At 44.3% G+C, this 25,291-nt stretch overlaps 2 protein-coding genes across 4 annotated transcripts in view; both read left to right on the top strand.

Moving 5' to 3' along the window:
- LOC143767203 (uncharacterized) overlaps nt 1–25,291 on the top strand; it is a 684,359-nt gene that overhangs the window by 454,876 nt on the left and 204,192 nt on the right. For all 3 annotated transcript variants that reach the window (XM_077255335.1, XM_077255333.1, XM_077255334.1), the window contains exons 4-6: nt 8,733–8,882; nt 9,012–9,191; nt 9,274–9,397. In XM_077255335.1, the coding sequence (XP_077111450.1) occupies nt 8,733–8,882; nt 9,012–9,191; nt 9,274–9,397 (454 nt within the window). The remainder of the gene's footprint in view (nt 1–8,732; nt 8,883–9,011; nt 9,192–9,273; nt 9,398–25,291) is intronic.
- LOC143767033 (uncharacterized) lies at nt 17,607–23,922 on the top strand. Its single transcript, XM_077255053.1, has 3 exons — nt 17,607–17,658; nt 18,531–18,945; nt 20,013–23,922. Exons 1-3 carry the CDS (start codon nt 17,607–17,609, stop codon nt 21,358–21,360), a joined length of 1,815 nt encoding a protein of 604 aa, XP_077111168.1. The 3' UTR covers nt 21,361–23,922.

Genomic DNA, 25,291 nt, shown 5'->3' with positions numbered 1-25,291 from the left:
AGCAGCAGAGACAGAGGGCAACCCTGCCTCGTACCCCTATACAGATTGAAGGGCTCAGATAACAGTCCATTCTTGCCGACGGTTCTGAGTACAAAAGCTTAATCCAACCAATAAAGCCTGGACCAAAACCCATGCACTGAAGCGTAGCAAACAGGTATTTCCATTCCACGCTGTCAAACGCCTTAGCGGCATCAAGGGACAGAACTGCCCTCCTCCCCACATTGTCCACCCACACTTGCATATTGAGATACAGTCTTCTAACATTTAGGGCCGTTGACTTACGAGGCATGAATCCCGTCTGATCCGAGTGTATTAGAGATTCCACGACTTTTGAAAGACGAATGGCCAACACCTCTGCTAATAGCTTAACATCTACTGTCAGAAGGGAGACTGGTCTGTACGAGGCCGGGAGGGTAGGATCCTTATCTTTTTTTGGTAAGACAGTAATAATAGCTTCCCACATAGAAGGCGGAAGGACCCCAAGCCCGAGGCTATCGTTAATTGTAGTCAATAATATTGGGAGTAGAACCGACTTAGATTTTTTATACACCTCCACTGGTATGCCATCCACCCCCGGTGATTTGTTATTAGATATAGTGTTCAGAGCCTCTTCAAGCTCATCTAAACCCAAAGGTTCATCTAACTAAGCTCTATCCGCATCAGAAAGTCGCGGGAGCCTGGCGGCTTCTAGAAAGTCCGCAAGCTCCAAATGAGAGGAATACAAGTTAGTGTCAAAGGCCCTCAAATTCTTAGAATTCCCGGGGAATCTGTAATAAGTGTCCCATCCCCACCACTGACCCCACTGACCCCAGGTATGAACGAGGACCCTTTTTGTGCTGACGTTATAACCGAGAGTAGGTGCCCCACACTCTCTGCACTTTCAAAGAATTGGGTCGATTGGAGCATACGTTTCTGCGCGGCCACCTCTAGAGTCATTTTGGTCACTCGTGACTGAGCACCCTTAAGTCTCCTCTGTGTGTTAGGGGTGACCTGCATTGAGAAAGCCCGCTCTGTCCAACTCCTGAAGTACAAGTTTAGATTTTTGTCTTGAACTAGGCTTAATCTTTGAAATCTCACGAATAAACATACCACGCACGCATGCCTTCAGAGTCTCCCACACCACCAGACAAGAGGCTGAGTTCTCATTAAACCGAAGGAATTCCTGTAATTCTGAGGTGAACATATCAGTCTTATCCACTAGCTGCAACCAAAATGGATTCAAGCGCCACAAAGGCCTACCCCGTGACACCACGTCATCCCCTCTGATCACAATGGACAGGGGTGAATGGTCCGACACAGTCCTCGGCAAATATTCAACATTTTTAATTTTCCCCAACATGAGACCATCCCCCAGGGCCAGATCGATACGAGATAGGGAAGTAAAAGTAGGGGAAAAACATGAATACTGATACACCTCGGGATTCCTGCATCTCCACAGATCAGTTAAAGCTAGTTCTCGCAGGAGCGCCCCAAATGGTGTGCAATTACCTCCCGGTTTTATAGGTGCATGATTACCTCTATCCCAATGGGCATCTAAAATGTTATTGAAATCACCCACCAGTAAATATGGGACCCCTGGAAAACCTCTCAAAATAGTAAGGATTTGATATATGATCTTACTACTATATGGCGGAGGAATATATAAAGATATGAGTACCATTGTAACTGCAGACAAGGTACAACATAAAATAACAAACCGCCCCTCCTCGTCCACCACCACCTGATTACATGAAAACTGAGCACCCCGTCCAATTAGTATACTAACGCCTCTGGAATACTGGGAATAAGTGGAGTGATATCCCGCCAATATCCATCTCTTATCTAGAATATTGAGACAGATTACTGTTGGTTTATGGTCCGCAATAAAAGAAAAAATCGCCTGTCTTTTTACTGGGACTTCATCCCTCTAACATTCCAACTAAGAATCCTAACCTCCCCCATAACTGGTAGTTTTAGTCATACACAACAATATCCAGTTAATCTTAGCCAAACCTATTTTAACATATGTGCACATATCAAAGGACCGAACACCCCCCTATTCCCTCCTGCCCTCCTAACAACCCATCCCAACATAACTTTAAATTGTGTTGGATTCATCACACAGAAGAAGCGTATTCTCCACTCTGGAATAGATAAAACCCCAACACCGGGCGTTTTAGTTCCCATCTCGCCCCCCACATTTTACAGGATAACACCCCACAGCACAAGGCGACCATCTGAGCAAAGAGACAACTTAAAGTGTCTAAAAGTTTACTTTTCCCCACTGCAGTCCTCCATCTCTCTTCTTAAATGTTGTTCATTCAGATCCAACCAGTCAGCTGCCTCCATAGCATCCAGAAAAAAATGAGATTTATTCCCAGCCTCGACCCGCAATTTAGCCGGGAAAATCATTGAGTATTTCAGGCCAATAGCCCCCAGCCGTTTTTTAATATCAACAAATTTTGCTCTCATTTTCTGCACTGTCGGTGAAAAATCCAGATAAAATCAAACTCTAGAACCATCAATAGTTAGTTCAGGGTGATCTCTTGAGAACCAAAGAATGTTGTCTCTGTCTCTGTAGTGGTGTAATTTGGCCAAAATAGGCCTTGGTGGATGGCCGGGGGGAGGGGGACGGGCCGGGATCCTATGAGTGCTCTCCACTGCGTACAAGTGAGTCAGAATGTCCGGTCCAACTTTCTCCTTTATCCAGGCCTCAATAAAAGTGGTAGCATTTTTGCCCTCTGCATCGTTCTGGCACACCGACAATGCGAACATTATTGCGCCTGGACCTGTTCTCCAAATCATCCGTTTTGTTCCAAATCGCAGCAATATCTTTCGTGATCTCCTTATTGTGCTGCGCAGACACAGAAACCGTATTTTCAACCGCAACAAATCTTTTTTCCAATTGCCCAGTTCTGTCCTTAACTGTGTGGAGTTCATGTTTTACATTTTGCATTGATTCCTGTAGAAAGCCCAACTTAGTAATGGCTGATCCACACTCCATAACAGCCACCAGCACGTCCTTTATAGTGGGCTCAGCAGGAATCTGCAGCTTGTGAGCTGCTTCTTATTTTGTTCCACCAGCTCTCCCCAGCTAGCCAGAGCCTCCTGGTTCTTCTGCCCTCCAGCACTTTCAGTCTCCTCCTCCCCCTCTTCACTCATCCCCCGCTCTGTACCTTTTCCTCCTGTGTCCGGATCTTTTCCAGCTGCTTGGGGAGATTCCTTCTCCAATTCCTCCACTCAGGCATATCGCTGCAGACGAGCCGCTACTTCTCTGTTTCTGGCTGCACTATCAGTGTTTGCATCTGCCAGAGCACATGCTGAAGCGGTGGCGCCATCTTGGGAACCAGAGGCCATCTCTCCTGTAATCCTCCTTTGACCTTTTTTTGGCATGTTGCAGGCCTGGAATGCTCCCTCGATGGCTTGACGACCTCCACCAGTCCCCAGGGCCTCTCCACAGATAATTACTGGCTGTGCTGTGGGGATTTAGCAGCCGTAATTAACTAGGACATGTGGGAGCTCCGCAGGCACACGTCCTCCTCACATGCTGCTTGGCCACGCCCCCTCGGGAGGTTCTGATTATTGAGGATGCTAACCTCAGGTCATTAGCACAAGAAAGAGCACGAGTACGGTGGTAGGCTGAGACCAGGGCGGAGATGTAGGGTGGTGCTGAGCCATGGAGCGCTTTGTGGATAAGGGTAATAAGTTTGTACTGGATTCTGGAGTGGATGGGTAACCAGTGTAATGACTGGCACAAGGTAGAGGCATCCGTGTAACGGTTGGTGAGGAATTTGATCCCGGCTGCAGCATTCAGGACAGATTGGAATGGGGAGAGTTTGGTAAGAGGGAGGACGATTAGTAGAGAGTTACAATAGTCCAGACGGGAGTGAGTAAGAGAAATCGTAAGAGTTTTTGCAGAATCGAAAGTAAGAAAAGGTCGAATTCTAGAAATGTTTTGAGGTGAAAATAACAAGAGCGAGACAGTGATCGGATGTGGGGGGTGAATGAAAGCTCGGAATCAAGTATGACCCCAAGGCTGCAGGCATGTTGCTTGGGAGTAATAGTGGAACCACACACGCAGATGGCAATGTCAGGCAAAGTTAAGTTAGTAGAGGGAGAGAACATGAGGAGTTCAGTTTTTGACAGGTTCAGTTTCAGATAGAGGGAGGACATGATGTTAGAGACAGCGGTAAGATAATCACTGGTGTTTTCTAAAAAGGCAGGCGTGATATCAGGAGCAGAAGTGTATAATTAGGTGTCATCAGCATAGAGATGGTACTGGAACCCAAATCCACTGATTGTCCAATAGGGGCAGTATACGAAGAGGAGGGGACCTAGGACTGATCCTTGAGGAACCCCAACAGTAAGGGGAAGATGAGAGGAGGAGGAGCACGGTGGCTCAGTGGTTAGCACTGCACCCTTGCAGCAGCTGGAGTCCTGGGTTCAAATCCCACCAAGGACAACATCTGCAAGGAGTTTTTATGTTCTCCCTGTGTTTGCGTGGTTTTCCTCCTGGTACTCCGGTTTCCTCCCACATTCCAAAGACATACTGATAGGGAATTTAGATTGTGAGCCCCATCGGGGACCTCAATGAAAATGTTTGCAAACTGCAAAGCGCTGCGGAATCTGTTAGCGCTATATAAAAATAAAGATTATTATTATTAACTAGCAAAATATACAGTAAAAGAGCAGTCGGAGAGATAGGAGAAGAACCAGGAGAGAATGGTATCCTTAAGGCCGATGGAGCGTAGCATAGTGAGGAGGAGCTGATGATCCACAGTGTCGAATGCTGCGGAGAGATCCAAGAGAATTAGCATGGAGTAGTGACCATTAGATTTAGCTGTTAGTAAATCACTAGAGACTTTAGTGAGGGGAGTTTCAGTAGAGTGTAAAGAGCGGAAACCAGATTGAAGAAGGTCGAGAAGAGCGTTATCTGAGAGATAGCGGATAAGACAGGAGTGGACCAGGCATTCAAGGAGTTTAGAGATGAAGGGAAGATTAGAGACAGGTCTATAGTTAGTGGCACAGTTTTGGTCGAGGGATGGTTTTTTAAGTAATGGATGTATGATTGCATGCTTAAATGAGGAGGGAAAGATACCGGAAGAGAGAGAGAGAGAGAAGTTGAATATTTTTGTTAGGTGAAAGGTGACAGCAGGGGAAAGGGACTGTACGAGAAGTGACGGAATGGGGTCACTGGTGCAAGTGGTCAGGCGATAAGATGCAAGGAGCCTGATTACTTCTTCTTCTGTGACTGGTTCAAAGTCAGAGAGTGAGCTAGATGCAGTGGGGGAGGGAGGACAGTGCATGATATGAGGAGATTGGGAGATAATTTCCTGTCGGATATGGTCAATTTTTTTCTTTGAAGTAATTGGCCAGATCGTCAGCGCGGAGATCTGTGGTTGGGGCCTGCACTCTTGGTTTGAGTAGGGAATGAAAAGTGTCAAAGAGACGTTTAGGATTATTGGACAGTGAGATGATGAGGGTGTTGAAATAGGTTTGTTTGGAGAGGTGAACGGCACAGTTGTATGTTTTAAGCAACAACTTATAATGATTGAAATCTTCAGGTAGATTAGATTTTCTCCACAGGCGTTCGGTGCACCTGGAGCACCACTGTAGGAAAAGTGTTTTCAGTGTGTGCCACGGTTTTCGCCATCTGAGCAGAGTTGTTCTATGTTTAGGATGTGCTTCAGTGCAGAATAGGGACATGAGAGGGAGGAGATAGGGGCCAATGAGGACTGCAAGTTCTTCATAAGTTTCTGGGTGTTAATGGCCTGTATGTTTCTAAAAGTGGAAAGTGAGGTTGACCTGAGCGGGATGGCAGTTCTTGATAGAGAATGAAAGAAGGTTGTGGTCAGAGAGTGGGAGAGGGGAGTTTGTGAAATCATCCACTGAACAAAAACGGGAGAAGACCAAGTCGAGGGAGTTCCCGTCTTCATGAGTGGAAGAGTTAGTATGCTGCGAGAGGCTGAAAGAGGAGGTTAGAGATAAAAGGTGAGAAGCAGATGGAGAGAGGGGAAAAGCAATGGGGATGTTGAAATCACACATGATGAGTGTGAGGATGTCACAGGAGAGAAACTGCGGAAGCCAGGTGATAAAGTGATCCAGGAACTGATGGGAGGGGCCCGGAGGACGATACACCACCACCACTCGCATGGAGAAGGGAATGTAGAGTCTGATCACATGGACCTCAAAAGAAGGGAAGACAAGCGAAGGTACTTGGGGGATAATCTGAAAGGTACATTTGGGTGATAGGAGCAGACCAATGCCTCCACCTGCTCTGTTGTCCGATCTTGGGGTATGAGAAAAGTGTAGTCCATCATATGAAAGAGCAGCAGCGGTGGTGTCTGACTGCTGGATCCAGTTTTCAGTAAGAGCTAGAAGGTTAAGAGAATCAGAAAGGAAGAAGTCAATGATGAAGGGGAGTTTATTACACACTGAGCGAGAATTCCAAAGGGCACAATTGAAAGAGACAGAAGGCATGCAGGGAATGTTAATAAGGTTTAAGGGGTTTCTTGATGTAGCAATTGGGAGGTTTGACTTGCTATAACATGGGGGGCCGGGGTTAAGAGATGTCTCCTGTGACTAGGAGAAGGAGGATAGAAAGAGTGAGCAGATGGTTAAGTGATTTGTGAGAGCGTCTCGTGTGTTGGATGGTGGGACTGAGTGGATCTGCGCTGTTTAGCAATATGAACAGAGAGTTAGTACTATACATAGGAGAGGAAAGGACAGAGGGGCCGATATGAATGGAGTGTAAAGAATTAATGCAAGGGCGGTGAATGTGAGTGAATGCAGCAGCCAGGAAATAGATTATACAAATGCATATGGTGAATATTTGTTGTGTTCTAAATGTACAGGGAATAGATTTATTTAATTGTCTTACCTGTATTCTGCCCTGTCTAATTGCCATGTTATAACTGCCAGTACTTTGATGAAATGTGCTTCCATTAAATGTGCATAAATGCCTCCCTAAGTTGAGACAGCAGGACACAATAAATATAGTGAACAGATAAACAAATGTTCAGGCCTACATGGATCATAAAAAACTTTGAGAAGTTAATTCACTTCATAGCATAAGAGGACAAACAGAGTAAGTTGTAATAACTAAATACCATTATCTATGCAGCTAAGATGAATAACATTTGCGGACTTATGCAGGAATTGTGTGCAGTAGCTGGAATTATATGTTATTAGAATATATTGCAGAAGATGAGACAGCAATCAGAGGTGGGAAGTTGTACCATTAGAATATATTGCAGTGTAATATAAAGTAAAGTGATCATTTTTCAGTCTGAAACCACATTAGAATGGTAATTTTGAGCACTTCACCTAGGCATGGTTGTCAGTGAAATTTTGAAAAACTCCTAACCTCTTCAGTTTTTCTTGTCAAAAGTATTAGTACTGAGAACATTATGACTGAGCGAAAAAATACAATGAAAGGGGATCCACAGGACATACACGATTTGTTGAGGAAGATATCAATAATATCTGAGGCAGTGACCAGTGTTACATGTGAGGGTTGCTGTATGTTCCCCCAGGATGCGCAAAGAGGCACATTGAGGCCATGGGAGTGCATTGCAGTCACAGGCGTAGCTGTGATTGCAATGAAAAATAAAAGAGAGTGTTAGTCTTGGAAAAGCTATTTGTCCTGGGCAGATTTGAGAAAACCTGCTGAGCTTTTGTTTTGAAACTGACTACAGGATGGTAGTTTGGCAGTCTGTTTCCTTCTTGGCTGGTTTTCTATGTGGCCGAAGGCTACAGGTTCTTTGGTTAAAAGCCCTGCAGTAAAGGGTTTGGGTGTGTCAGGGTCAGAGTTGTTGTCAGTCTGGTGTTTGCTAGAGTGCAAAGCAGTCGGCTCTGTAGAGCTCCACCCGTGTTAGGCAACACAGGTAAGCAGAGCCAAACAGCCAGGGGAGCTGAGATGCCTGGCACCCACAGCATACATAGCTGTGCAGTCGCGCACGTTAACTGGTCTTGGAGTTGGACTGGCATGTTTATTGGCTGCAAACTGGAGGATATGGTTCCAGGCTGGGATCCGGATGATATTGTTTACTGTGTAATGCTGTGAGTTGGACATTAATGCTGTCAAATGAACACATTAAAGAGACTTTTGTTTGGAACTTTGCTGGGTCACTGCCTCATCACTGCATAGCGTGGATACCACTGCACTACAAATTGTAGGTAGTGCACAGTGTTGTAAATTTTAACTGACTACAGGACTGGTGTCCAACTAATGTGTTTGAAATCACTCATTTTTTCTTGGCACAGATGGGCTATAACATCAGATGAACAGTTCCTGTGCCACCATCTATAAGGCGTCATCATATAAGGCTTGTGGAGGTTGATTAAGGGCGGGGGATTTGTTTCTTGGCTCATCCTGGATCTTTTGTTCTGTGGATGTGGATCTGTGGATGGATGTTTGGACATTAGTGCTGATCATGTGACCACTGACTCCTTCCCTCCTGTGACGTCATCACAGGACCTGTGCACACAGTACAGCGATATATGTGGTGTGCAACTTTGCAGGTGGAGGTAGGTGCTGGAGATTCCCCATTACTGGGCGCAGGGGACATTAACTCCCTCAGTGCTGAGCCTGTGATAAATCTCTGGATGTGACTATAATGGGACTGTGTGTTATACCGGGGGCAGAGCGGGGCCATGACTGGATGTAGTGATCATGTGACGCCGGTGACAGCTCCGGAGATTTCTTACATGGGATCTTTATGATGTTACATCGTCATCTTCTCCCCATTCAGGTCCCTACAATATCGGATCCTCTCAGTGGAGATCTTCTATATAAGAGAATGCTTCTGAGTGACCCATCAAGGATGGATAGGGACAAGGACAAGATGGCGGCGAGGATATTACACCTCACCCTAGAGTTCCTCTTCCGGCTTACAGGAGAGGTGAGAGATTCTGATGACGTCACATTACATCATTCTTATCTATGGGAATAACACATGGACATAACTGGGAAGGTGAGAACTCTGGAAATGTCTGTAGAGAGGTTTATTAATGTGTCTCCCCATAACCAGGATTACACAGTAGTGAAGAAGACCTCTAGTGAGCGCTGTCAGGAACCTGTGTCTGAGGGATGGGGAAGAACCCTGAGCTCAATCACGGGATCTCCACCTCACCCCCTGATACATGAGGACATCAATGACCAGAAGATCCTGGAACTCACCTACAAGATGATTGAGCTGCTGACTGGAGAGGTGACACTGCTGGGAATGCTGGGATATTATACAGTAACGCTATGGAGGGATCGGGGGATGATGATATCATTGTATGTGTCAGGTTCCTATTCGGTGTCAGGATGTCACCGTCTATTTCTCCATGGAGGAGTGGGAGTATTTAGAAGGACATAAAGATCTGTACAAGGTTGTCATGATGGAGGTTCCCCAGCCCCGCACATCACCAGGTAATACACAGCACTAAATACACACGGCCTATAATTATCTGAATGTAAAGAATGAATTCAGTCCCTGTATGTGTTTTTTCCAGTTCTATCCAGTGAAAGGACAACACCAGAGAGATGTCCCCGTCCTCTTCCACAGGACTGTAAACAAGAAGATCCCAATGTTACTCAGGATCATCAGGTAGATATAGAGAAGATGTCATGAGATCTCCCCTATGATGTGTATAAGGCTATGAAGGTCTTGTGATCAGACTTTTTTTTATCCCCCTGTATTATACACTGAATGGCCAATTTATTAGAAACACTGACACTTTCTTAATCGTCTTAAACATTCCTGTATAGAGAATATTAATAATTAGTGTAATATAAAAATAAAGTGATCATATTTCAGTCTGAAACAACATTAGAATGGGAATTTTGAGGACTTCACCTAGGCATGGTTGTCAGGGAAATTTTGAAAAATTCCTATCCTCTTCAGTTTTTCTTGTCAAAAGTATTAGTACTGATAATATTGTGACTGAGGGAAAAAATACAATGAAAGAGGATCCATAGGACATACACGATTTGTTGAGGAAGATATTAATAATATGTGATTCAGTGACCTATGTTACATGTGAAGGTCACTGTATGTTCCCCCCCAGGATGCGTTTGGAGGATAATTGAGGCCATTGGAGTGCATTGCAGTCACAGGCGTAGCTGTGATTGCAAAGAAAAATAAAAGTGAGTGTTAGTCTTGGACAAGCTATTTGTCCAGGGCAGATTTAAGAAAACCTGCTGGACTTTTGCTTTGAAATGGACTACAGTATGGAAATGTGGCAGTCCGTTTACTTCCAGGCCTGGTTTTCCATGTGGCCAAAGGCTCCAGATTCTTTGGTTAAAAGCCCTGCAGTAAAGGGTTTGGGTGTGTCAGGGTCAGAGTTAGGCCAGGGTCAGACATGCGAGAAACTCGCACGAATCTCGATTGTCAATACCTGGCACTGCCGCTGGCACTCGGGACTTGGAGCATGCTGCTGCATAGAAATACATGCAGCCGCACGCTTCTGTGCGAGTGCTGGCGGCAGTTCCCTGTATTGACATGCGAGACTCGTGCGATTTTCTCGCATGTCTGACCCTGGCTTAGTGTCAGTCTGGTGTTTGCTGGAGTGCAGTGCAGTCACCTCTGCAGAGCTCCACCTGTGTGAGGCAACACAGGCTAGTGGAGCCAAACAGCCAGGGGAGCTGAGATGCCTGGCACCCACAGCGTACATAGCAGTGCAGTCACCCACGTCAACTGGTCTTGGAGGTGGACTGGCGTGTTTATTGGCTGCAAACTGGAGGATATGGTTCTCGGCTGCTATTCGGAGGAGATCGTGTACTGTGTAATGCGGTGAGTTGGACACTAATGCTGTGATTTGGACATTAATGCTGTCAAGGAAACGCATTAAAGAGACTTTTGTTTGAAACTTTGCTGGGTCACTGCCTCATCACTGCATAGCGTGGATACCGCTGCCCTGCAAATTGTAGGTAGTGCACAGTGTTGTAAATTTTAACTGACTACATGACTGGTGTCCAACTCATTTTTCCTTGGCACACATGGGCTATATAACATAAAATGAACAGTTCCTGTGCCACCATCTATCAGGTGTCATCATTTAAGGCTTGTGGAGGTAGAGTAATGGCGGGGGATTTTTTTCTTGGCTCATCCTGGATCCTTTATTATCTGTGGATGGATGTTTGGACATTAGGGCTTACATAAGCATTTTGGCCAATCAAGTTCATCACTTCATGGCAGCTGTTTCCCCTACGGTAGAAGGACAATGCACCATGACACAATGGTCCAGTAGTCATGGATTGCTTCCAGGAATATTAGAGAGTTTTTGTTGCTTCCCTCGACTTCATAGTCCTCATGTTTTAATCCTATAGCGCATCTTCAGGATGAGATGAAAGAGACTGTTCACAACATATCAGTATCTCCATATTATTTGCGGATGGGCAAATAATCCCACAGAATTACTTCTTCATCTAGTGGAATCTATTACAATCTGAATTTCTGAGGATCTGAATAGACAACGTGGGTGTCTCTAATAATGTGGCCATTCAGTGTGTGTTTTATACTTGGTGGAGATGACAGGGTAAAGCTGATCATAGACATAAAATATTGTCTGGATCTTCCCCCAGTTTTCTGGTTATGATTTTTTCATCTTTCTTTGACTCTTAATATTTTTGTTTCAGGGTAAATATCTGCCCCATATTAATAGTACAGAGACATATATGAGAGGTGATGTGCAGTGTAAAGAGGAGATTCCCACAGATAACCGCACAGGTGAGTATAACCTAAAAAACAATCAGTGCCAGGAGTGCACATCGGGTTGGCTCCATCCCAGAGGGAGCACAAATCCATTATGGGTATTTATTTATGCGCCATGAAGAAGCCCCTGCCAATGCCTCGGTGTCTAATGCCACTATGGGCTACTCAGATATCGCAATCTATGACGCAGTCTATAGATAACCTAACCTCCACATTGCTTCAGGCTCTGCAGGGTCATGCCTTGGCTATGACCGTTACTCAACAAAGGGAGAGCTTGACTCAGGAACAAGATGACCCTGGCAGATCCATAAAAAAGCAAAGCAGACTGACAGCACTCACTGTTCAATAGAGCGCTCGTTCCACATCCAGAGAACCGTCCTGGATTCCAGCAAACCAAATAATGTATAATGAACAGCGCTCCATCCAGGTGTAAAAGTCTTCAAGATGAACTTTATTTAAGCCATGGTTCAATGCGACGTTTCGACCATAACATGGTCTTTATCAAGCATGCTTGATAAAGACCATGTTATGGTCGAAACGTCGCATTGAACCATGGCTTAAATAAAGTTCATCTTGAAGACTCTTACACCTGGATGGAGCGCTGTTCATTATACATTATTTGGTTTCCTGGCAGATCCATGTCTAGGTCAGGACGCAAGTGGACCCATAGATCAAGTCCATCTGCGTCATCCCATAGCACTCGGCCATCCCCCTCTAGGGAGAGACACCGTAGCTCCAAGTCATCTAGACCGTCCCATTCCAGGGACAGACAATGCAGATCTCCGCAATCCCCAACCAGAGAAGGCCTCCTCCCCGGCTCACTCAGCAGGGGACGCCTCAGTGATACACAGAATTCGGAAGGCATCTGCGACTCTGACTCAGACAGGGAAACGGAGGGGTCCCTGATCCCAATCCCTCCTAGCAATACAGCGCTAGTTGAGGACATAATCTCTTCCATCCATCGGGTGCTGGACATTTCTGATCCGCCACCAGAGGCCCCAGAACATTTCCTTTGAAGGACCTCTGAAGCCACCTAAGGTTTTCTCTAACCACCCAGAGTTTAAGGCGATCCTTAAAAAGCAGCTATCACAGCCTGAGAAAAAATTCGCTAATCGCAAATATCTGGAGGCGAGGTACCCCTTCCCACAAAAGGACACCAAGGAATGCACGGATCCACCCGAAGTGGACCCCCCAGTCTCTAGGTTAGCAGCACAGACCCTCCTTTCACTGCCAGATATCCCAACCCTCAGGGACGCAGCAGACTGGCAGGTAGAACGCATGGCTCGTTCAATTTTCGAGGCAGCAGGGGCATCCCTGGCTCCCGCGGTCGCCTCAGTTTGGGCCTAGGCAAAAAAATTTACAAGCTCTCCAAGCATCCATTCCTGAGCTGTCAGACCAAGCAGTTCAAATAGCAGTTGTAGCAGACTACATGCTTCATGCAGCTCTGGATTCCGCAAGGGGAGTAGCAGGGATAGCATCAAACGCCATCACAATTCGGCATATCCTCTGGCTGCGAGAATGGAAAGCGGACACAGCCTCAAAGAAGTCCCTCACGCACCTGCCCTACCTCAGTGGGCAACTTTTCGGTGAACAGTTGGATACTATGATATCCAACGCTACCAGGGGTAAGAGTACTTCTCTTCCCCAACTCAGACCTAAACGCACTTACAAGAAGCGTAACCAAACTCGATTCCGATCCTTTCGGAATTCCTCGGGCTGGTCCGTCTCGCGTCCAGCACAAAATCGTAACCGTTCCCTGTTATAATCTGGTGGCCTAGGAGCAGCATGAGACGTACTCTGGAGAAGGTGGTACCTGTACTGACCGCAGACCCTGAACTTAACACCGCAACTAGAAGTAGCCGTGGGATGTACCTAGCACTCCCTAGACACCTCGACACAGCCGGAGGACTAAATACCCCTAGAGATAGAAAAGGGAAAACTATCTTGCCTCAGAGAAAATCCCCAACGGATAGACAGCCCCCCACAAATATTGACTGTGAGAGGAGAGGGAAATAACATACGCAGACTGAAATCAGGATTTAGCAAAGGAGGCCACTCTAGCTAAATAGAAAGGATAGGACAGAGTACTATGCGGTCAGTATTAAAACACTAGAAAATATCCACCACAGAAAATACAAAATCTCCACATTTAAGGGTATATCTGCATCTCCAGAGATACCAGCTTGGCTGAACAAATCCTTAAACAGACCAAGCTGGACAAGACAAAACATGGAAATGAACTGAACTATAAGGCCCACAGCATGTGGACTGCAAAAAACTAAGCCAGAACTTATCTTTGTTGAAATGAACAGCAAAGCAGGAGAGACCAGGCTGGGATGTGAATCCTCCAGGAACAATGGACACTGGCACTGACTAAAGGGTCAAGCAAGACTAAATAGCCCAGTCAGAAATGCACTAAGTGAACACACCTGATGAATGCTGCGATCCAAAGACAGCAGCGCAACCACTTATAACCACCGGAGGGAGCCCAAGAGCAGAATTCACAACAGTGTTGTGAGAGCTTTGAACCCCCAAGTGTTTCACTACCGTTTATAACGCAGAGCCGTGAAAATAAAAATTATTTTTTTTCCACAAAAATAATTTTTTAGCCCCTAGTTTTGTATTTTTCCAAGGGTAACAGTTGAAATTGGACCCCAAAAGTTGTTGTCCAATTTGTTCTGTGTATGCTGATACCCCATATGTGGGGGGGAACCACCGTTTGAGCGCATGCCAGAGCTCGGAAGGGAAGGAGCGTCATTTGGAATGCAGACTTATATGGATTGGTCTGCAGGCATCACATTGCGTTTGCAGAGCCCCTAATGTACCTAAACAGTAGAATCCCCCCACAAGTGACCCCATATTGGAAACTAGACCCCCCAAGGAACTTATCTAGATGTATTGTGAGAACTTTGAATCCCCAAGTGTTTCACTACAGTTTATAACGCAGAGCCGTGAAAATAAAAAATCCTTTTTTTTCCACAAAAATTATTTTTTAGCCCCCAGTTTTGTATTTTCCCAAGGGTGACAGGAGAAATTGGACCCCAAAAGTTGTTGTCCAATGTGTCCTGAGTACGCTGATACCCCATATGTTGGGGTAAACCCCTGTTTGGGCGCACGGGAGAGCTCGGAAGGGAAGGAGCAAGGTTTTACTTTTTCAACGCAGAATTGGCTGGAATTGAGATCGGACGCCATGTCGCGTTTGGAGAGCCCCTGATGTGCCTAAACAGTGGAAACCCCCCAATTATAACTGATACCCTAATCCAAACACATCCCTAACCCTAATCCCAACGGTAACCCTAACCACACCCCTAAACCTGACGCACCCCTAACTCTAATCCCAACCCTATTCCCAACCGTAAATGTAATCCAAACCCTAACTGTAGCCTTAACTCTAGCCCTAACCCTTGCCCTAACCCTTGCCCTAACAATAACCCTCATGGGAAAATGGAAATAAATACATTTTTTAATTTTTAAATTTTTCGCTAATTAAGGGGGTCATGAAGGGGGGTTTGATTTACTTTTATAGCGGGTTTTTTAACGGATTTTTATGATTGGCAGCTGTCACACACTGAATGATGCTTTTTATTCCACATTTTGAGAGCTATAATTTTTCCATATTTTGGTCCACAGAGTCATGTGAGGTCTTGTTTTTTGCAGGACGAGTTGACGTGTTTATTGGTGACATTTTCAGGCACGTGACATTTTTTGATCGCTTTTTATTCTGATGTTTGTGAGGCAGAATGACCAAAAATCTGCTATTCATTAATTTCTTTTGGGGGAGGCGTTTATACCGTTCCGCGTTTGGTAAAATGGATAAAGCCGTTTTATTCTTCGGGTCAGTACGATTACAGCGATACCTCATTTATATCACTTTTTTATGTTTTGGCGCTTTTATACAATAACAATTTTATAGAAAAAATAATTATTTTTGCATCGCTTTATTCTGAGGACTATAACTTTTTTATTTTTTCTTTGATGACGCTGTACGGCGGCTTGTTTTTTGCGGGACAAGATGAAGTTTTCAGCGGTACCATGGTTATTTATATCCGTCTTTTTGATCGCGTGTTATTCCACTTTTTGTTTGGCGGTATGATAATAAAGCGTTGTTTTTTGCCTTTTTTTTTTTTACGGTGTGACAATTTTATAGGTCGGGTCGTTACGCACGCGGCGATACTAAATATGTATACTTTTATTGTTTTTTTTTTATTTAGATAAAGAAATGTGTTTATAGGATCAATATTTTTTTTTTTTTTTTACACATATGAATATATATTTTTTTAACACTATAACATTGCCCCAGGGGGCATCATGTTATAGTGTAAGATCGGCGATCTGACACTTTTCTGTGCACTGTGTCAGATCGGCGATCTGACGTGCAGAGCTCCTGGAGGCTTCCCGGCGCCTGCTCTGAGCATGCACTGTGAAGCCACCTCCCTGCAGGACCCGGATGCCGCGGCCATTTTGGATCCGGGGGTCTCAGGGAAGCATGCAGGGAGCCCCCTCCCTGCGCGATGCTTCCCTATACCGCCGGAACACTGCGATCATGTTTGATCGCAGTGTGCCTGGGGTGGTCCGTGACCGCTCCTGGCACATAGTGCCGGATGTCAGCTGCGATAGTCAGCTGAGACCCGGCCGCGATCGGCCGCGCTCCCCCCGTGAGCGCGGCCGATCACATATGACATACTATCCTGTCGGTGGTCATACGGGCCCACCCCACCTCGACGGGATAGTACGTCTAAAGGGGTTAAACAGATTTTGGTTCCCTTCCTCGTTTTTGTGCTATCATATTCTTACATTCTGACATCTTCCCTCTTGCATCTAGTGATTTTTTTTTACATTACACTTGATCCATTTTTTTACTTTATATTTTATGTATGTGATAAAAGATATTGATGGTTTTTATTTCACTCTTTTACTTCTAGTAGTGATTTTTTTCAGTTATAGCTCTATAATCATGGCCCTCTTTTGGAACCATGAAATGTCAGGCACTTAACCTTTTTAGGTCCTTTTGTTTTTGCCTCTTTTGAAGCAGAAGAGATACTTCTGTATTCACAGTCCTGTTTAATACAGGGCACTCAGTGGATGTCTCTTTATATACTTTTGAAGTTTGTCAGCGCCGGGAATCTGAACTCAAGACCCCCGATATGGAAGGTAGAAACATTACTAGGGAGCCACAGGCTGTACTGTTCTGGAAAATTTTCTCAGCCTAAAAAACTCAAAAGCATTCTTCTTTACATGCATAATATAACGTTGTATACAGATATCTCGCCAGAACATTATAAGTGCTGAAAAGTAATCACCAGAGATTTCTAACTATAGAATAATTTTCAAAAGTCATACAAAATCATCACAGTAAATATGGACATATGTTGTGTCCCTGTAATTGTAACAACATGTACAATGTACAATATAGTGATTTATGGTGATCGGTAAATGGTGTGAATAAAAATGACACTTTTGTTTACATTCAAAATATATATTTTTTAACGGCAAAAAAAGCTTATCACTCAGAACTTTGATTTCCATTCTAAAAAAGAACACATATTATAAACAATAATAAAGGAACCCAGACGGACCACAATTAACAGGCCCACTCGGCTTCTGTTTGCTTCAGTTGTGCAACACATCTATTTTGGACATAAATTCCATTTTCCTGAAAAGAACAGTCAAAACTCAGAAACTCGGGTGTGAACACACTCCAAAGTTGTCTGGCAAAAAATGGAAAAATGGATACATGTCTGTGTTTGATCCGCTTGATTGAATTTGCCCATTCAAGGGAATGGGTCTGCATTTCCAGATCGTACTCGCATGTCATCCAGAATATCCTGGTTCATTAACTGAATCAGAATATTGTATGTTGACATTTTTTCCTCCTGAACCACCAGGCGCCAATATTTTTACGGTGGATAACTTCATAGTGTGAATATGTCCCATGGAGAGGGGAAGAGTGACGGAGAAATCATTTACCTGCCTGGCAGTAAGTGTGCTTGGTTGTGGTAAACAGCCATAGAAATTGAAGAAGGTGGAGGGGTAACGTGCTGTGCTAGTTCATGAGAAATCAAAACATATCATGTGAACAGAGCTGGAGAAACATCCCGAGAGGAAAAAGTTTGAATGTGGAATAGGTGAAAAAACAGCTATGAAGGTTTCTGATGAGCAGGACAGCTCCATGCAAAAACAGATATGTGGAACTTTATTACCACATAGGCTTAGTCACATATGTGGTTACCTATTTGTTGTGCACAAAGGTGTCCGTAGCCTTTAAGTTAGGTGATCTTTGAAAGAACCAACAACTGTCAATCATGGATTACAGAGGACACTGCTGCAAATTCATTTTCAGATCCCCAGTGCTCCCATATTCATGATGGAATGCAATGCTTTCTGTTGAGTTCCATTACATATAAAATAGTATAAAAAACTTCTCATACCTTGTAACTATCGCTTAGTTTCTTTTTATAACAAAAATGCAAAACCTACACTTGCATAAAAGCCGTGGCTTATTTTTACATGACCACACTTCTGTGCTAGATGCATGTATATACCTGTCAGGGAGTGTATGAGAGATGAACATTATCTATTAGCACTGACTTGCAGTTAAATTTATGAGGGTCCATTTACCATGGAACTGCAAATGATTGGTGACAGGTGAAGTGAAACCAGAACCTACAGAGAATACAGCTTCAACAGAGATGTGAAAATATTGAAAAAGCACAACCTGGTGGCCTAACATCATAATCTAGTAGTCCTTGGGTATTAGTATCCTGTCTTAGTCAGTCTATATAGATAATATAAATATTAATATAATTTCAATGGAGTGTTATTGACAAATAATAATTTTATTCTTGGCAGATAACGGTACTAGGAGCTCAGAGGAACATCTGATATTTTCAGATTTTGCAGCAGGGGATCAAGGTATCACATCAGATACATATGAAGACCATGTAATTATGCCAGATATACCTCAAGCCCTTCTTAGGAAAAAGCTATCATCTAATCCTTTTAAACGGGTCCTTTCTTCTACTTCATCAAAAGAAAATATGGAAAACAAAAAGCACAAAAGTACTGATGAACATGAAGTAGCTCATACAGGGGAGAAACCATTTTCATGTTCACAATCTGAGAAATGTTACAATACTAAATCAAGATTTCTTTCACATCAGAGAAGTCAATCAGGGAAGAAGCTATTTTCATGTTTAAAATGTGGGAAATATTTTAAAAGGAAATCAGATCTTGTTTCACATCAAAAACCTCACACAGGGGAGAAGCCATTTTCATGTTCAGATTGTGGGAAATGTTTTTTACATAAATGCCATCTTGTTAAACACCAGAGAACTCACACTGGGGAAAAGCCATTTTCATGTTCAGAATGTGGGAAATGTTTTTTAGGCCGGTTTCACACGTCAGTGGCTCCGGTACGTGAGGTGACAGTTTCCTCCCGTACCGGAGACACTGACACACGTAGACCCATAAAAATCAATGCATCTGTTCAGATGTCATTGATTTTGTGCGGACCGTGTGCGGACCGTGTCTCCGTGTGCCAAACACGGAGACATGTCAGTGTTCGTGGGAGCGCACGGATTACACGGACCCAATAGAGTCAATGGGTCCGTGTAAAACACGGACCTCACACGGACATTCTCCGTCTGGGGTCCGTGTGGCGTGCCGGAGACAGCGCTACAGTAAGCGCTGTCCCCCCCACATGGTGCTGAAGCCGCCATTCATATCTTCCCTGTAGCACCGTTTGCTACAGAGAAAATATGAATGATAGTGTTTAAAATAAAGATCCATGTGTCCGCCGCCCCCCCACCCCCTGTCCGCCCCCCCGCTGGTCGGAAAATACTTACCCGGGTCCCCCGTCGGCAGTCGCTCCTTCCTGGTCTGGCCGCGGCTTCTCTACTGTATGCGGCCGATTACACTCATGAATATGTGGCTCCACCTCCAATAGGGGCGGAGCCGCCTATTCATGAGTGTAAATGAGCGGCCCCACGTGACCGCATACAGTAAGCCGCGGCCAGACCAGGAAGGAGCGACTGCCGACGGGGGATCCGGGTGAGTATTTTCTGACCAGCGGGGGGGCGCACAGGGGGTGGGGGGGCGGCGGACACCTAAATCTTTATTTTTAACACTATTCTTCATATTTTCTCTGCAGCAAACGTTACTGCAGAGAGGATATGAATCGCAGCTTCAGCACCATGCAGAGTGGGTACCACACGCTCCGTGTGGTACCCACTCGCCATACGGGCGGCACACGTGTCCCGCTCGTATGGCCTCCGTGAGTTCCCAGGCACACGGACACGGATAACTCCGGTACCGATTTATTCCGGTACCGGAATTATCTGGACGTGTGGGACAGCCCTTACATAAATGCCATCTTGTTAAACACCAGAGAACTCACACTGGGGAAAAGCCATTTTCATGCTCAGAATGTGGGAAATGTTTTATAGATAAATCACATCTTGTTATACATCAGAGAAATCACACTGGGGAAAAGCCATTTTCATGTTCAGAATGTGGGAAATGTTTTATAGACAAATCATATCTTGTTAAACATCAGAGAACTCACACTGGTGAAAAGCCATTTTCATGCTCAGAATGTGGGAAATTTTTTATAAATAAATCACATCTTGTTAAACATCAGAGAACTCACACTGGGCAAAAGCCATTTTCATGTTCAGAATGTGGGAAATGTTTTATAGATAAATCACATCTTGTTATACATCAGAGAAATCACACTGGGGAAAAGCCATTTTCATGTTCAGAATGTGGGAAATGTTTTATAGAGAAATCATATCTTGTTAAACATCAGAGAACTCACACTGGGCAAAAGCCATTTTCATGTTCAGAATGTGGGAAATGTTTTACAAATAAATCACATCTTGTTATACATCAGAGAACTCACACTGGGGAAAAGCCATTTTCATGTTCAGAATGTAGGAAATGTTTTATAAAGAAACCATATCTTGTTAAACATCAGAGAACTCACACTGGGGAAAAGCCATTTTCATGTTCAGAATGTGGGAAATGTTTTATAGATAAATCACATCTTGTTATACATCAGAGAACTCACACTGGGGAAAAGCCATTTTCATGTTCAGAATGTGGGAAATGTTTTTTACGTAAATGCTATCTTGTTACACATCAGAAAACTCACACAGGGCAAAAGCCATTTTCATGTTCAGAATGTGGGAAATGTTTTATAGATAAATCACGTCTTGTTGTACATCAGAGAAGTCACACAGGGGAAAAGCCATTTTCATGTTCAGAATGTGGGAAATGTTTTATAAAGAAATCATTTCTTGTTACACATCAGAGAACTCACACGGGGGAAAAGCCATTTTCATGTTCAGAATGTGGGAAATGTTTTATAGATAAATCACGTCTTGTTGTACATCAGAGAACTCACACTGGGCAAAAGCCATTTTCATGTTCAGAATGTGGGAAATGTTTTAAATGGAAATCAAATCTTGTTTCGCATCAGAGATCTCACACAGGGGAAAAGTCATTTTCATGTTCAGAATGTGGGAAATGTTTTATACATAAATCACGTCTTGTTGTACATGAGAGAACTCACACAGGAGAAAAGCCATTTTCATGTTCAGAATGTGGGAAATGTTTTAAAAGGAAATCAAATCTTGTTTCGCATCAAAAAACTCACAAAGTTCATGTAGATGCTGTTTGATTAAAATGGTCATCTTTCCAAAGTTGCTATACTTATTCCAAGCTATTCCGCTGTTATTGTCACAACCAGATATTAAACAATTAAATGCAGTATTTAGAGGGTTCATATGGGGTGAGAACGCGTATAAGATTGCTCAATCTACAATTGCCCAGAAGAGAGGGAGGAATTAATTTTCTGGATATTGGAATATACAATCTGGTAGCTAACTTTACGTACATTGTGCATTGGATTTGCGGGGCCTCCCATTTTGCCAATGTACAATTGGAGAAACAGTTGAGCCCTCAGGTGTCACTAACCTCTCTGATCCAACTTGGTAACGATGAGCTCCCTGATGATATTAGAGAACATTTGGTTTTGTGGCAAACTATTTTGACAGGGAGGAGAGGGAGAAAATCTGTGGAGGGACAGGTGATCTATCTCCCTTTCAACCTTTTCTAAGCAATCCTAAATTTATGAATAATTGCCCACCTGTACATTATGTAACCTTATCAAAACAGGGATATATTAAGTTGTTTACGTTTCTTCAACAGGCTATGCAGGCTGACATGTTGGATCAGAATTTCTCCCTATTATTTTTTGAAACAATAACACAGCGCTTTCCTTTTTTTAGACTCCGGCCATTCCTCTTCCTTCAGGCACGTAGCCTAGCCCAAAAATATACTAGAAGTAAGAAAGACACAGCTCAGATGAATAACGTGGAGGTCTTTCTTAAAACCTCAAGATTGCAGAATGCTTCAACGAGCAAAATATATTCCATACTACGTCAGCTTTGGTCTTGGGAGGGGAGAGACACCCGGCCTTCTAGATGGGTAATTTGGATGCTACGATGTCACAGAAGAAATGTATTCCCTATAGTAGTTACACGGACATGGCTTTATTGATTATCCAAAGGGCATACATCACTCCGTCAATGCAGGACAAAATTTCACCTACAATAGTGTATACATGCTCAAAATGTGGAACACACAACACAGACATCATCCATCGCCTGTGGAGTTGTCCAGGAATACAAGATCTATGGCTTAGGATACATATAGTGATGAGCGAGTATGCTCGTTACTTGAGATTTCCGAGCATGCTCGGTTGATCTCCGAGTATTGTGGGTGTGCTCAGAGATTTAGTTTGTCGCTTCAGCTACATGATTGTTTTGCTCGTGCCCTGACTGGGTGGCGTGAGCGTGGGAATGTGGCCCCACTGTGCCACAAACTAGACTACCGTGGAAGGGGCATGACTAAGCAGCTACCTTGATGTTCACTGGAGCCTCTGATGGTGAATTCAGGCTTGTGTGGCAGATCGCTGCCAGGTGCCACTCCAGGGCTTTGTCTGGCTGTGTCAGCTGATCCCACTGAAGGACAAAACCCTAGTGACAGGTGCGAGCTAGTATGGACAGGCACTCTGGCAGGAAGGCTGGCACTCTAGGCAGGCGGGCATGACTGGCACTCAAGGCAGGCAGGCGGGAACGGCAATCGTAACTGGAACAGGTTCGAGTAGGACAGGAGCATAGGCAGGTTTGAATAGGGATCAGATAGGAATCCGTTCAGACTGGAGGGACACAAAAACACAGGTAGGAATGAGTAGGATAAGGAAGCAGGCAGGAACCAGTACAGACTCAAGAAGGAGAACCACGGGAGGCTGAGTAGAGCAGAACTGCAGGAGGCAGAGCAGAACCACAGGAGGTGGAGCAGTGCAGAACCGAAGGAGCAAAGCAGAAGCGCAGTAGGTGGAGCAGAGCAGAACCGCATTAGGCGGAGCAGAATAGAACCGCAGGATGCGCAGCAGAGAGCAGAGTCGTAGGTTGCGGAGCGAAGAGCAGAGCCACAGGTTGCGTAGCTAAGGGTAGAGCCGCAGGTTGCGGAGCAAAGCTGCAGGTTGCGGAGCAGAGCCACAGGTTGCGGAGCAAAGATTAGAAGGAGTCAACACAAGGAAACAGCAGGATAGAAAATGCTACAGACAGGGATACAAACTGACACAGTTATAGGACTTAGTTCAGACAGGGTCAGATATGGGACAAGGCACAGAAACAAGGATTCAGACCAGGGTATAAAGTCCCCCAGGTGGCTGAAACAAGAGACACAGGTACAGGCCAGGGTACGAAGTCCCTCTGGGTGGCTGAAATGAGAGACACAGCAAGATAGGACCTGGCAACTCAGCAGCAAAACACTAACTGAGAAAGTACATTGCTCAGGTATCCCCCTAGGGCTGGAGATGCCTTAAGTACCTGATGCCTCTTTGCGATTTGCTGGGGACACCTTTGGAAGGTGCACACAGTCTGTACAAAAAACAGGAAGTGCCGGGGTCACGGCCCTAAGCATACAGCCAGGAAGCATGCAGCAAGCAAGGACATGAGGCCCACATCATGGAGCCAGCAGAAGACAGAACTCACAGCATGGCCCAGAGTGGTAAGTAAGAGGGGAGATGGGAAGCCATGCAGTTATGACGGCAGGGATGTTACAATGATTTGCTGCTGCTAGACAGCCTGAATACATGTGGGGGATTGCCTGTTTGTTAGGGAATCTCCACATGTGTTCAGGCTGTCTAGCAGCCGCAAATTATGCAGCTGCGGCGACACAAACCAAATCTCCGAGCACACCCAAAATACTCAGATCACCCGAGCATGCTCGGAAATCTTGAGTAACGAGCACACTCGCTGATCACTATATATATATGTAGATTTAGAGACTACCTGTCATATTACATTCCCACTTACACAGCAATGGGAAATCTTCAATATGTTGGGGGAATCTCAGCACTCTGCACAATCATATAAAAGCAATTTTGGTAATATGGGCTTCGGCAATTAGGAAGAACATAATACACCATTGGTTGAACCCTAATATACCATCCCAATCACTAATACAGACAAAAATAATGTTCCCATTCAAAATGGATTGGTTGGAAACATTAACAAACAGAGAGAGACTAACGGGGAAGTTTCTCACGACTTGGTCTTTTCTTATTCCTACATTATCACCAGCTATCAAAGATAAACTGAGAGTCCAGTTGAAGGACACCAGATGGTATCTCCTTAAATGTATTGATGGACATTACCCGATTCCATAAACTCTAGATTTTTATGGATGCACAAAGAGAAGAGGGGGGGGGGGGATATTGCAGAATAAGTAGAGTTTGAATGAGTTTATTGTTTTGATGAAAAAAGTCAAGATGCTAGAAATATGCTTTTTGGTCGCCGCCACATTGCAAATACTGAAATGCAATACTGTGCAATCAAAAGATTGTATCTGCATGAAAATGGTATCATTAACCCCTTTCTGACCTCGGATGGGATAGTACGTCCGAGGTCAGAAGCCCCGCTTTGATGTGGGCTCCGGCGGTGCTTTTTTTTTTTTTAGCAAAGTTTGGAATTTTTTTTCACCACTTAGATAACAAATAACCTAGTCATGTTAGGTGTCTATGAACTCGTACTGACCTGGAGAATCATAATGGTAGGTCAGTTTTAGCATTTAGTGAACCTAGCAAAAAAGCCAAACAAAATACAAATTTGGGACTGCACTTTTTTTGCAATTTCACCGCACTTGGAATTTTTTTCCCGTTTTCTAGTACACGACATGGTAAAACCAATGATGTCGTTCAAAAGTACAACTCGTCCCGCAAATAAATAAGCCCTCACATGGCCAAATTGACGGAAAAATAAAAAAGTTATGGCTCTGGGAATGAGGGGAGTGAAAAACGAACAAGGAAAAACGGAAAATTGCAAGGTCATGAAGGGGTTAAATATGTCAGCTCAGTGCGCAAAACAAAGCCCTCACGCGACCAAAGATCACGAAAAATGGAAACACTACAGAAAAATGGTGGAATGTTTTTTTTTAAAACAAAAGTTTGGAATTTTTTTCACCACTTAGATAAAAAAGAACCTAGACTTGTTTGGTGTTTATGAGCTCATAATGACCTGGAGATTCATAATGGCAGGTCA

This window comes from Ranitomeya variabilis, chromosome 4 (genome assembly GCF_051348905.1).
Source record: "Ranitomeya variabilis isolate aRanVar5 chromosome 4, aRanVar5.hap1, whole genome shotgun sequence".
NCBI classification, from domain to species: Eukaryota; Metazoa; Chordata; class Amphibia; order Anura; family Dendrobatidae; genus Ranitomeya; species Ranitomeya variabilis.
Note: the sequence above shows the minus strand (reverse complement) of the source record. Positions and strands in the feature narration are given on the sequence as shown.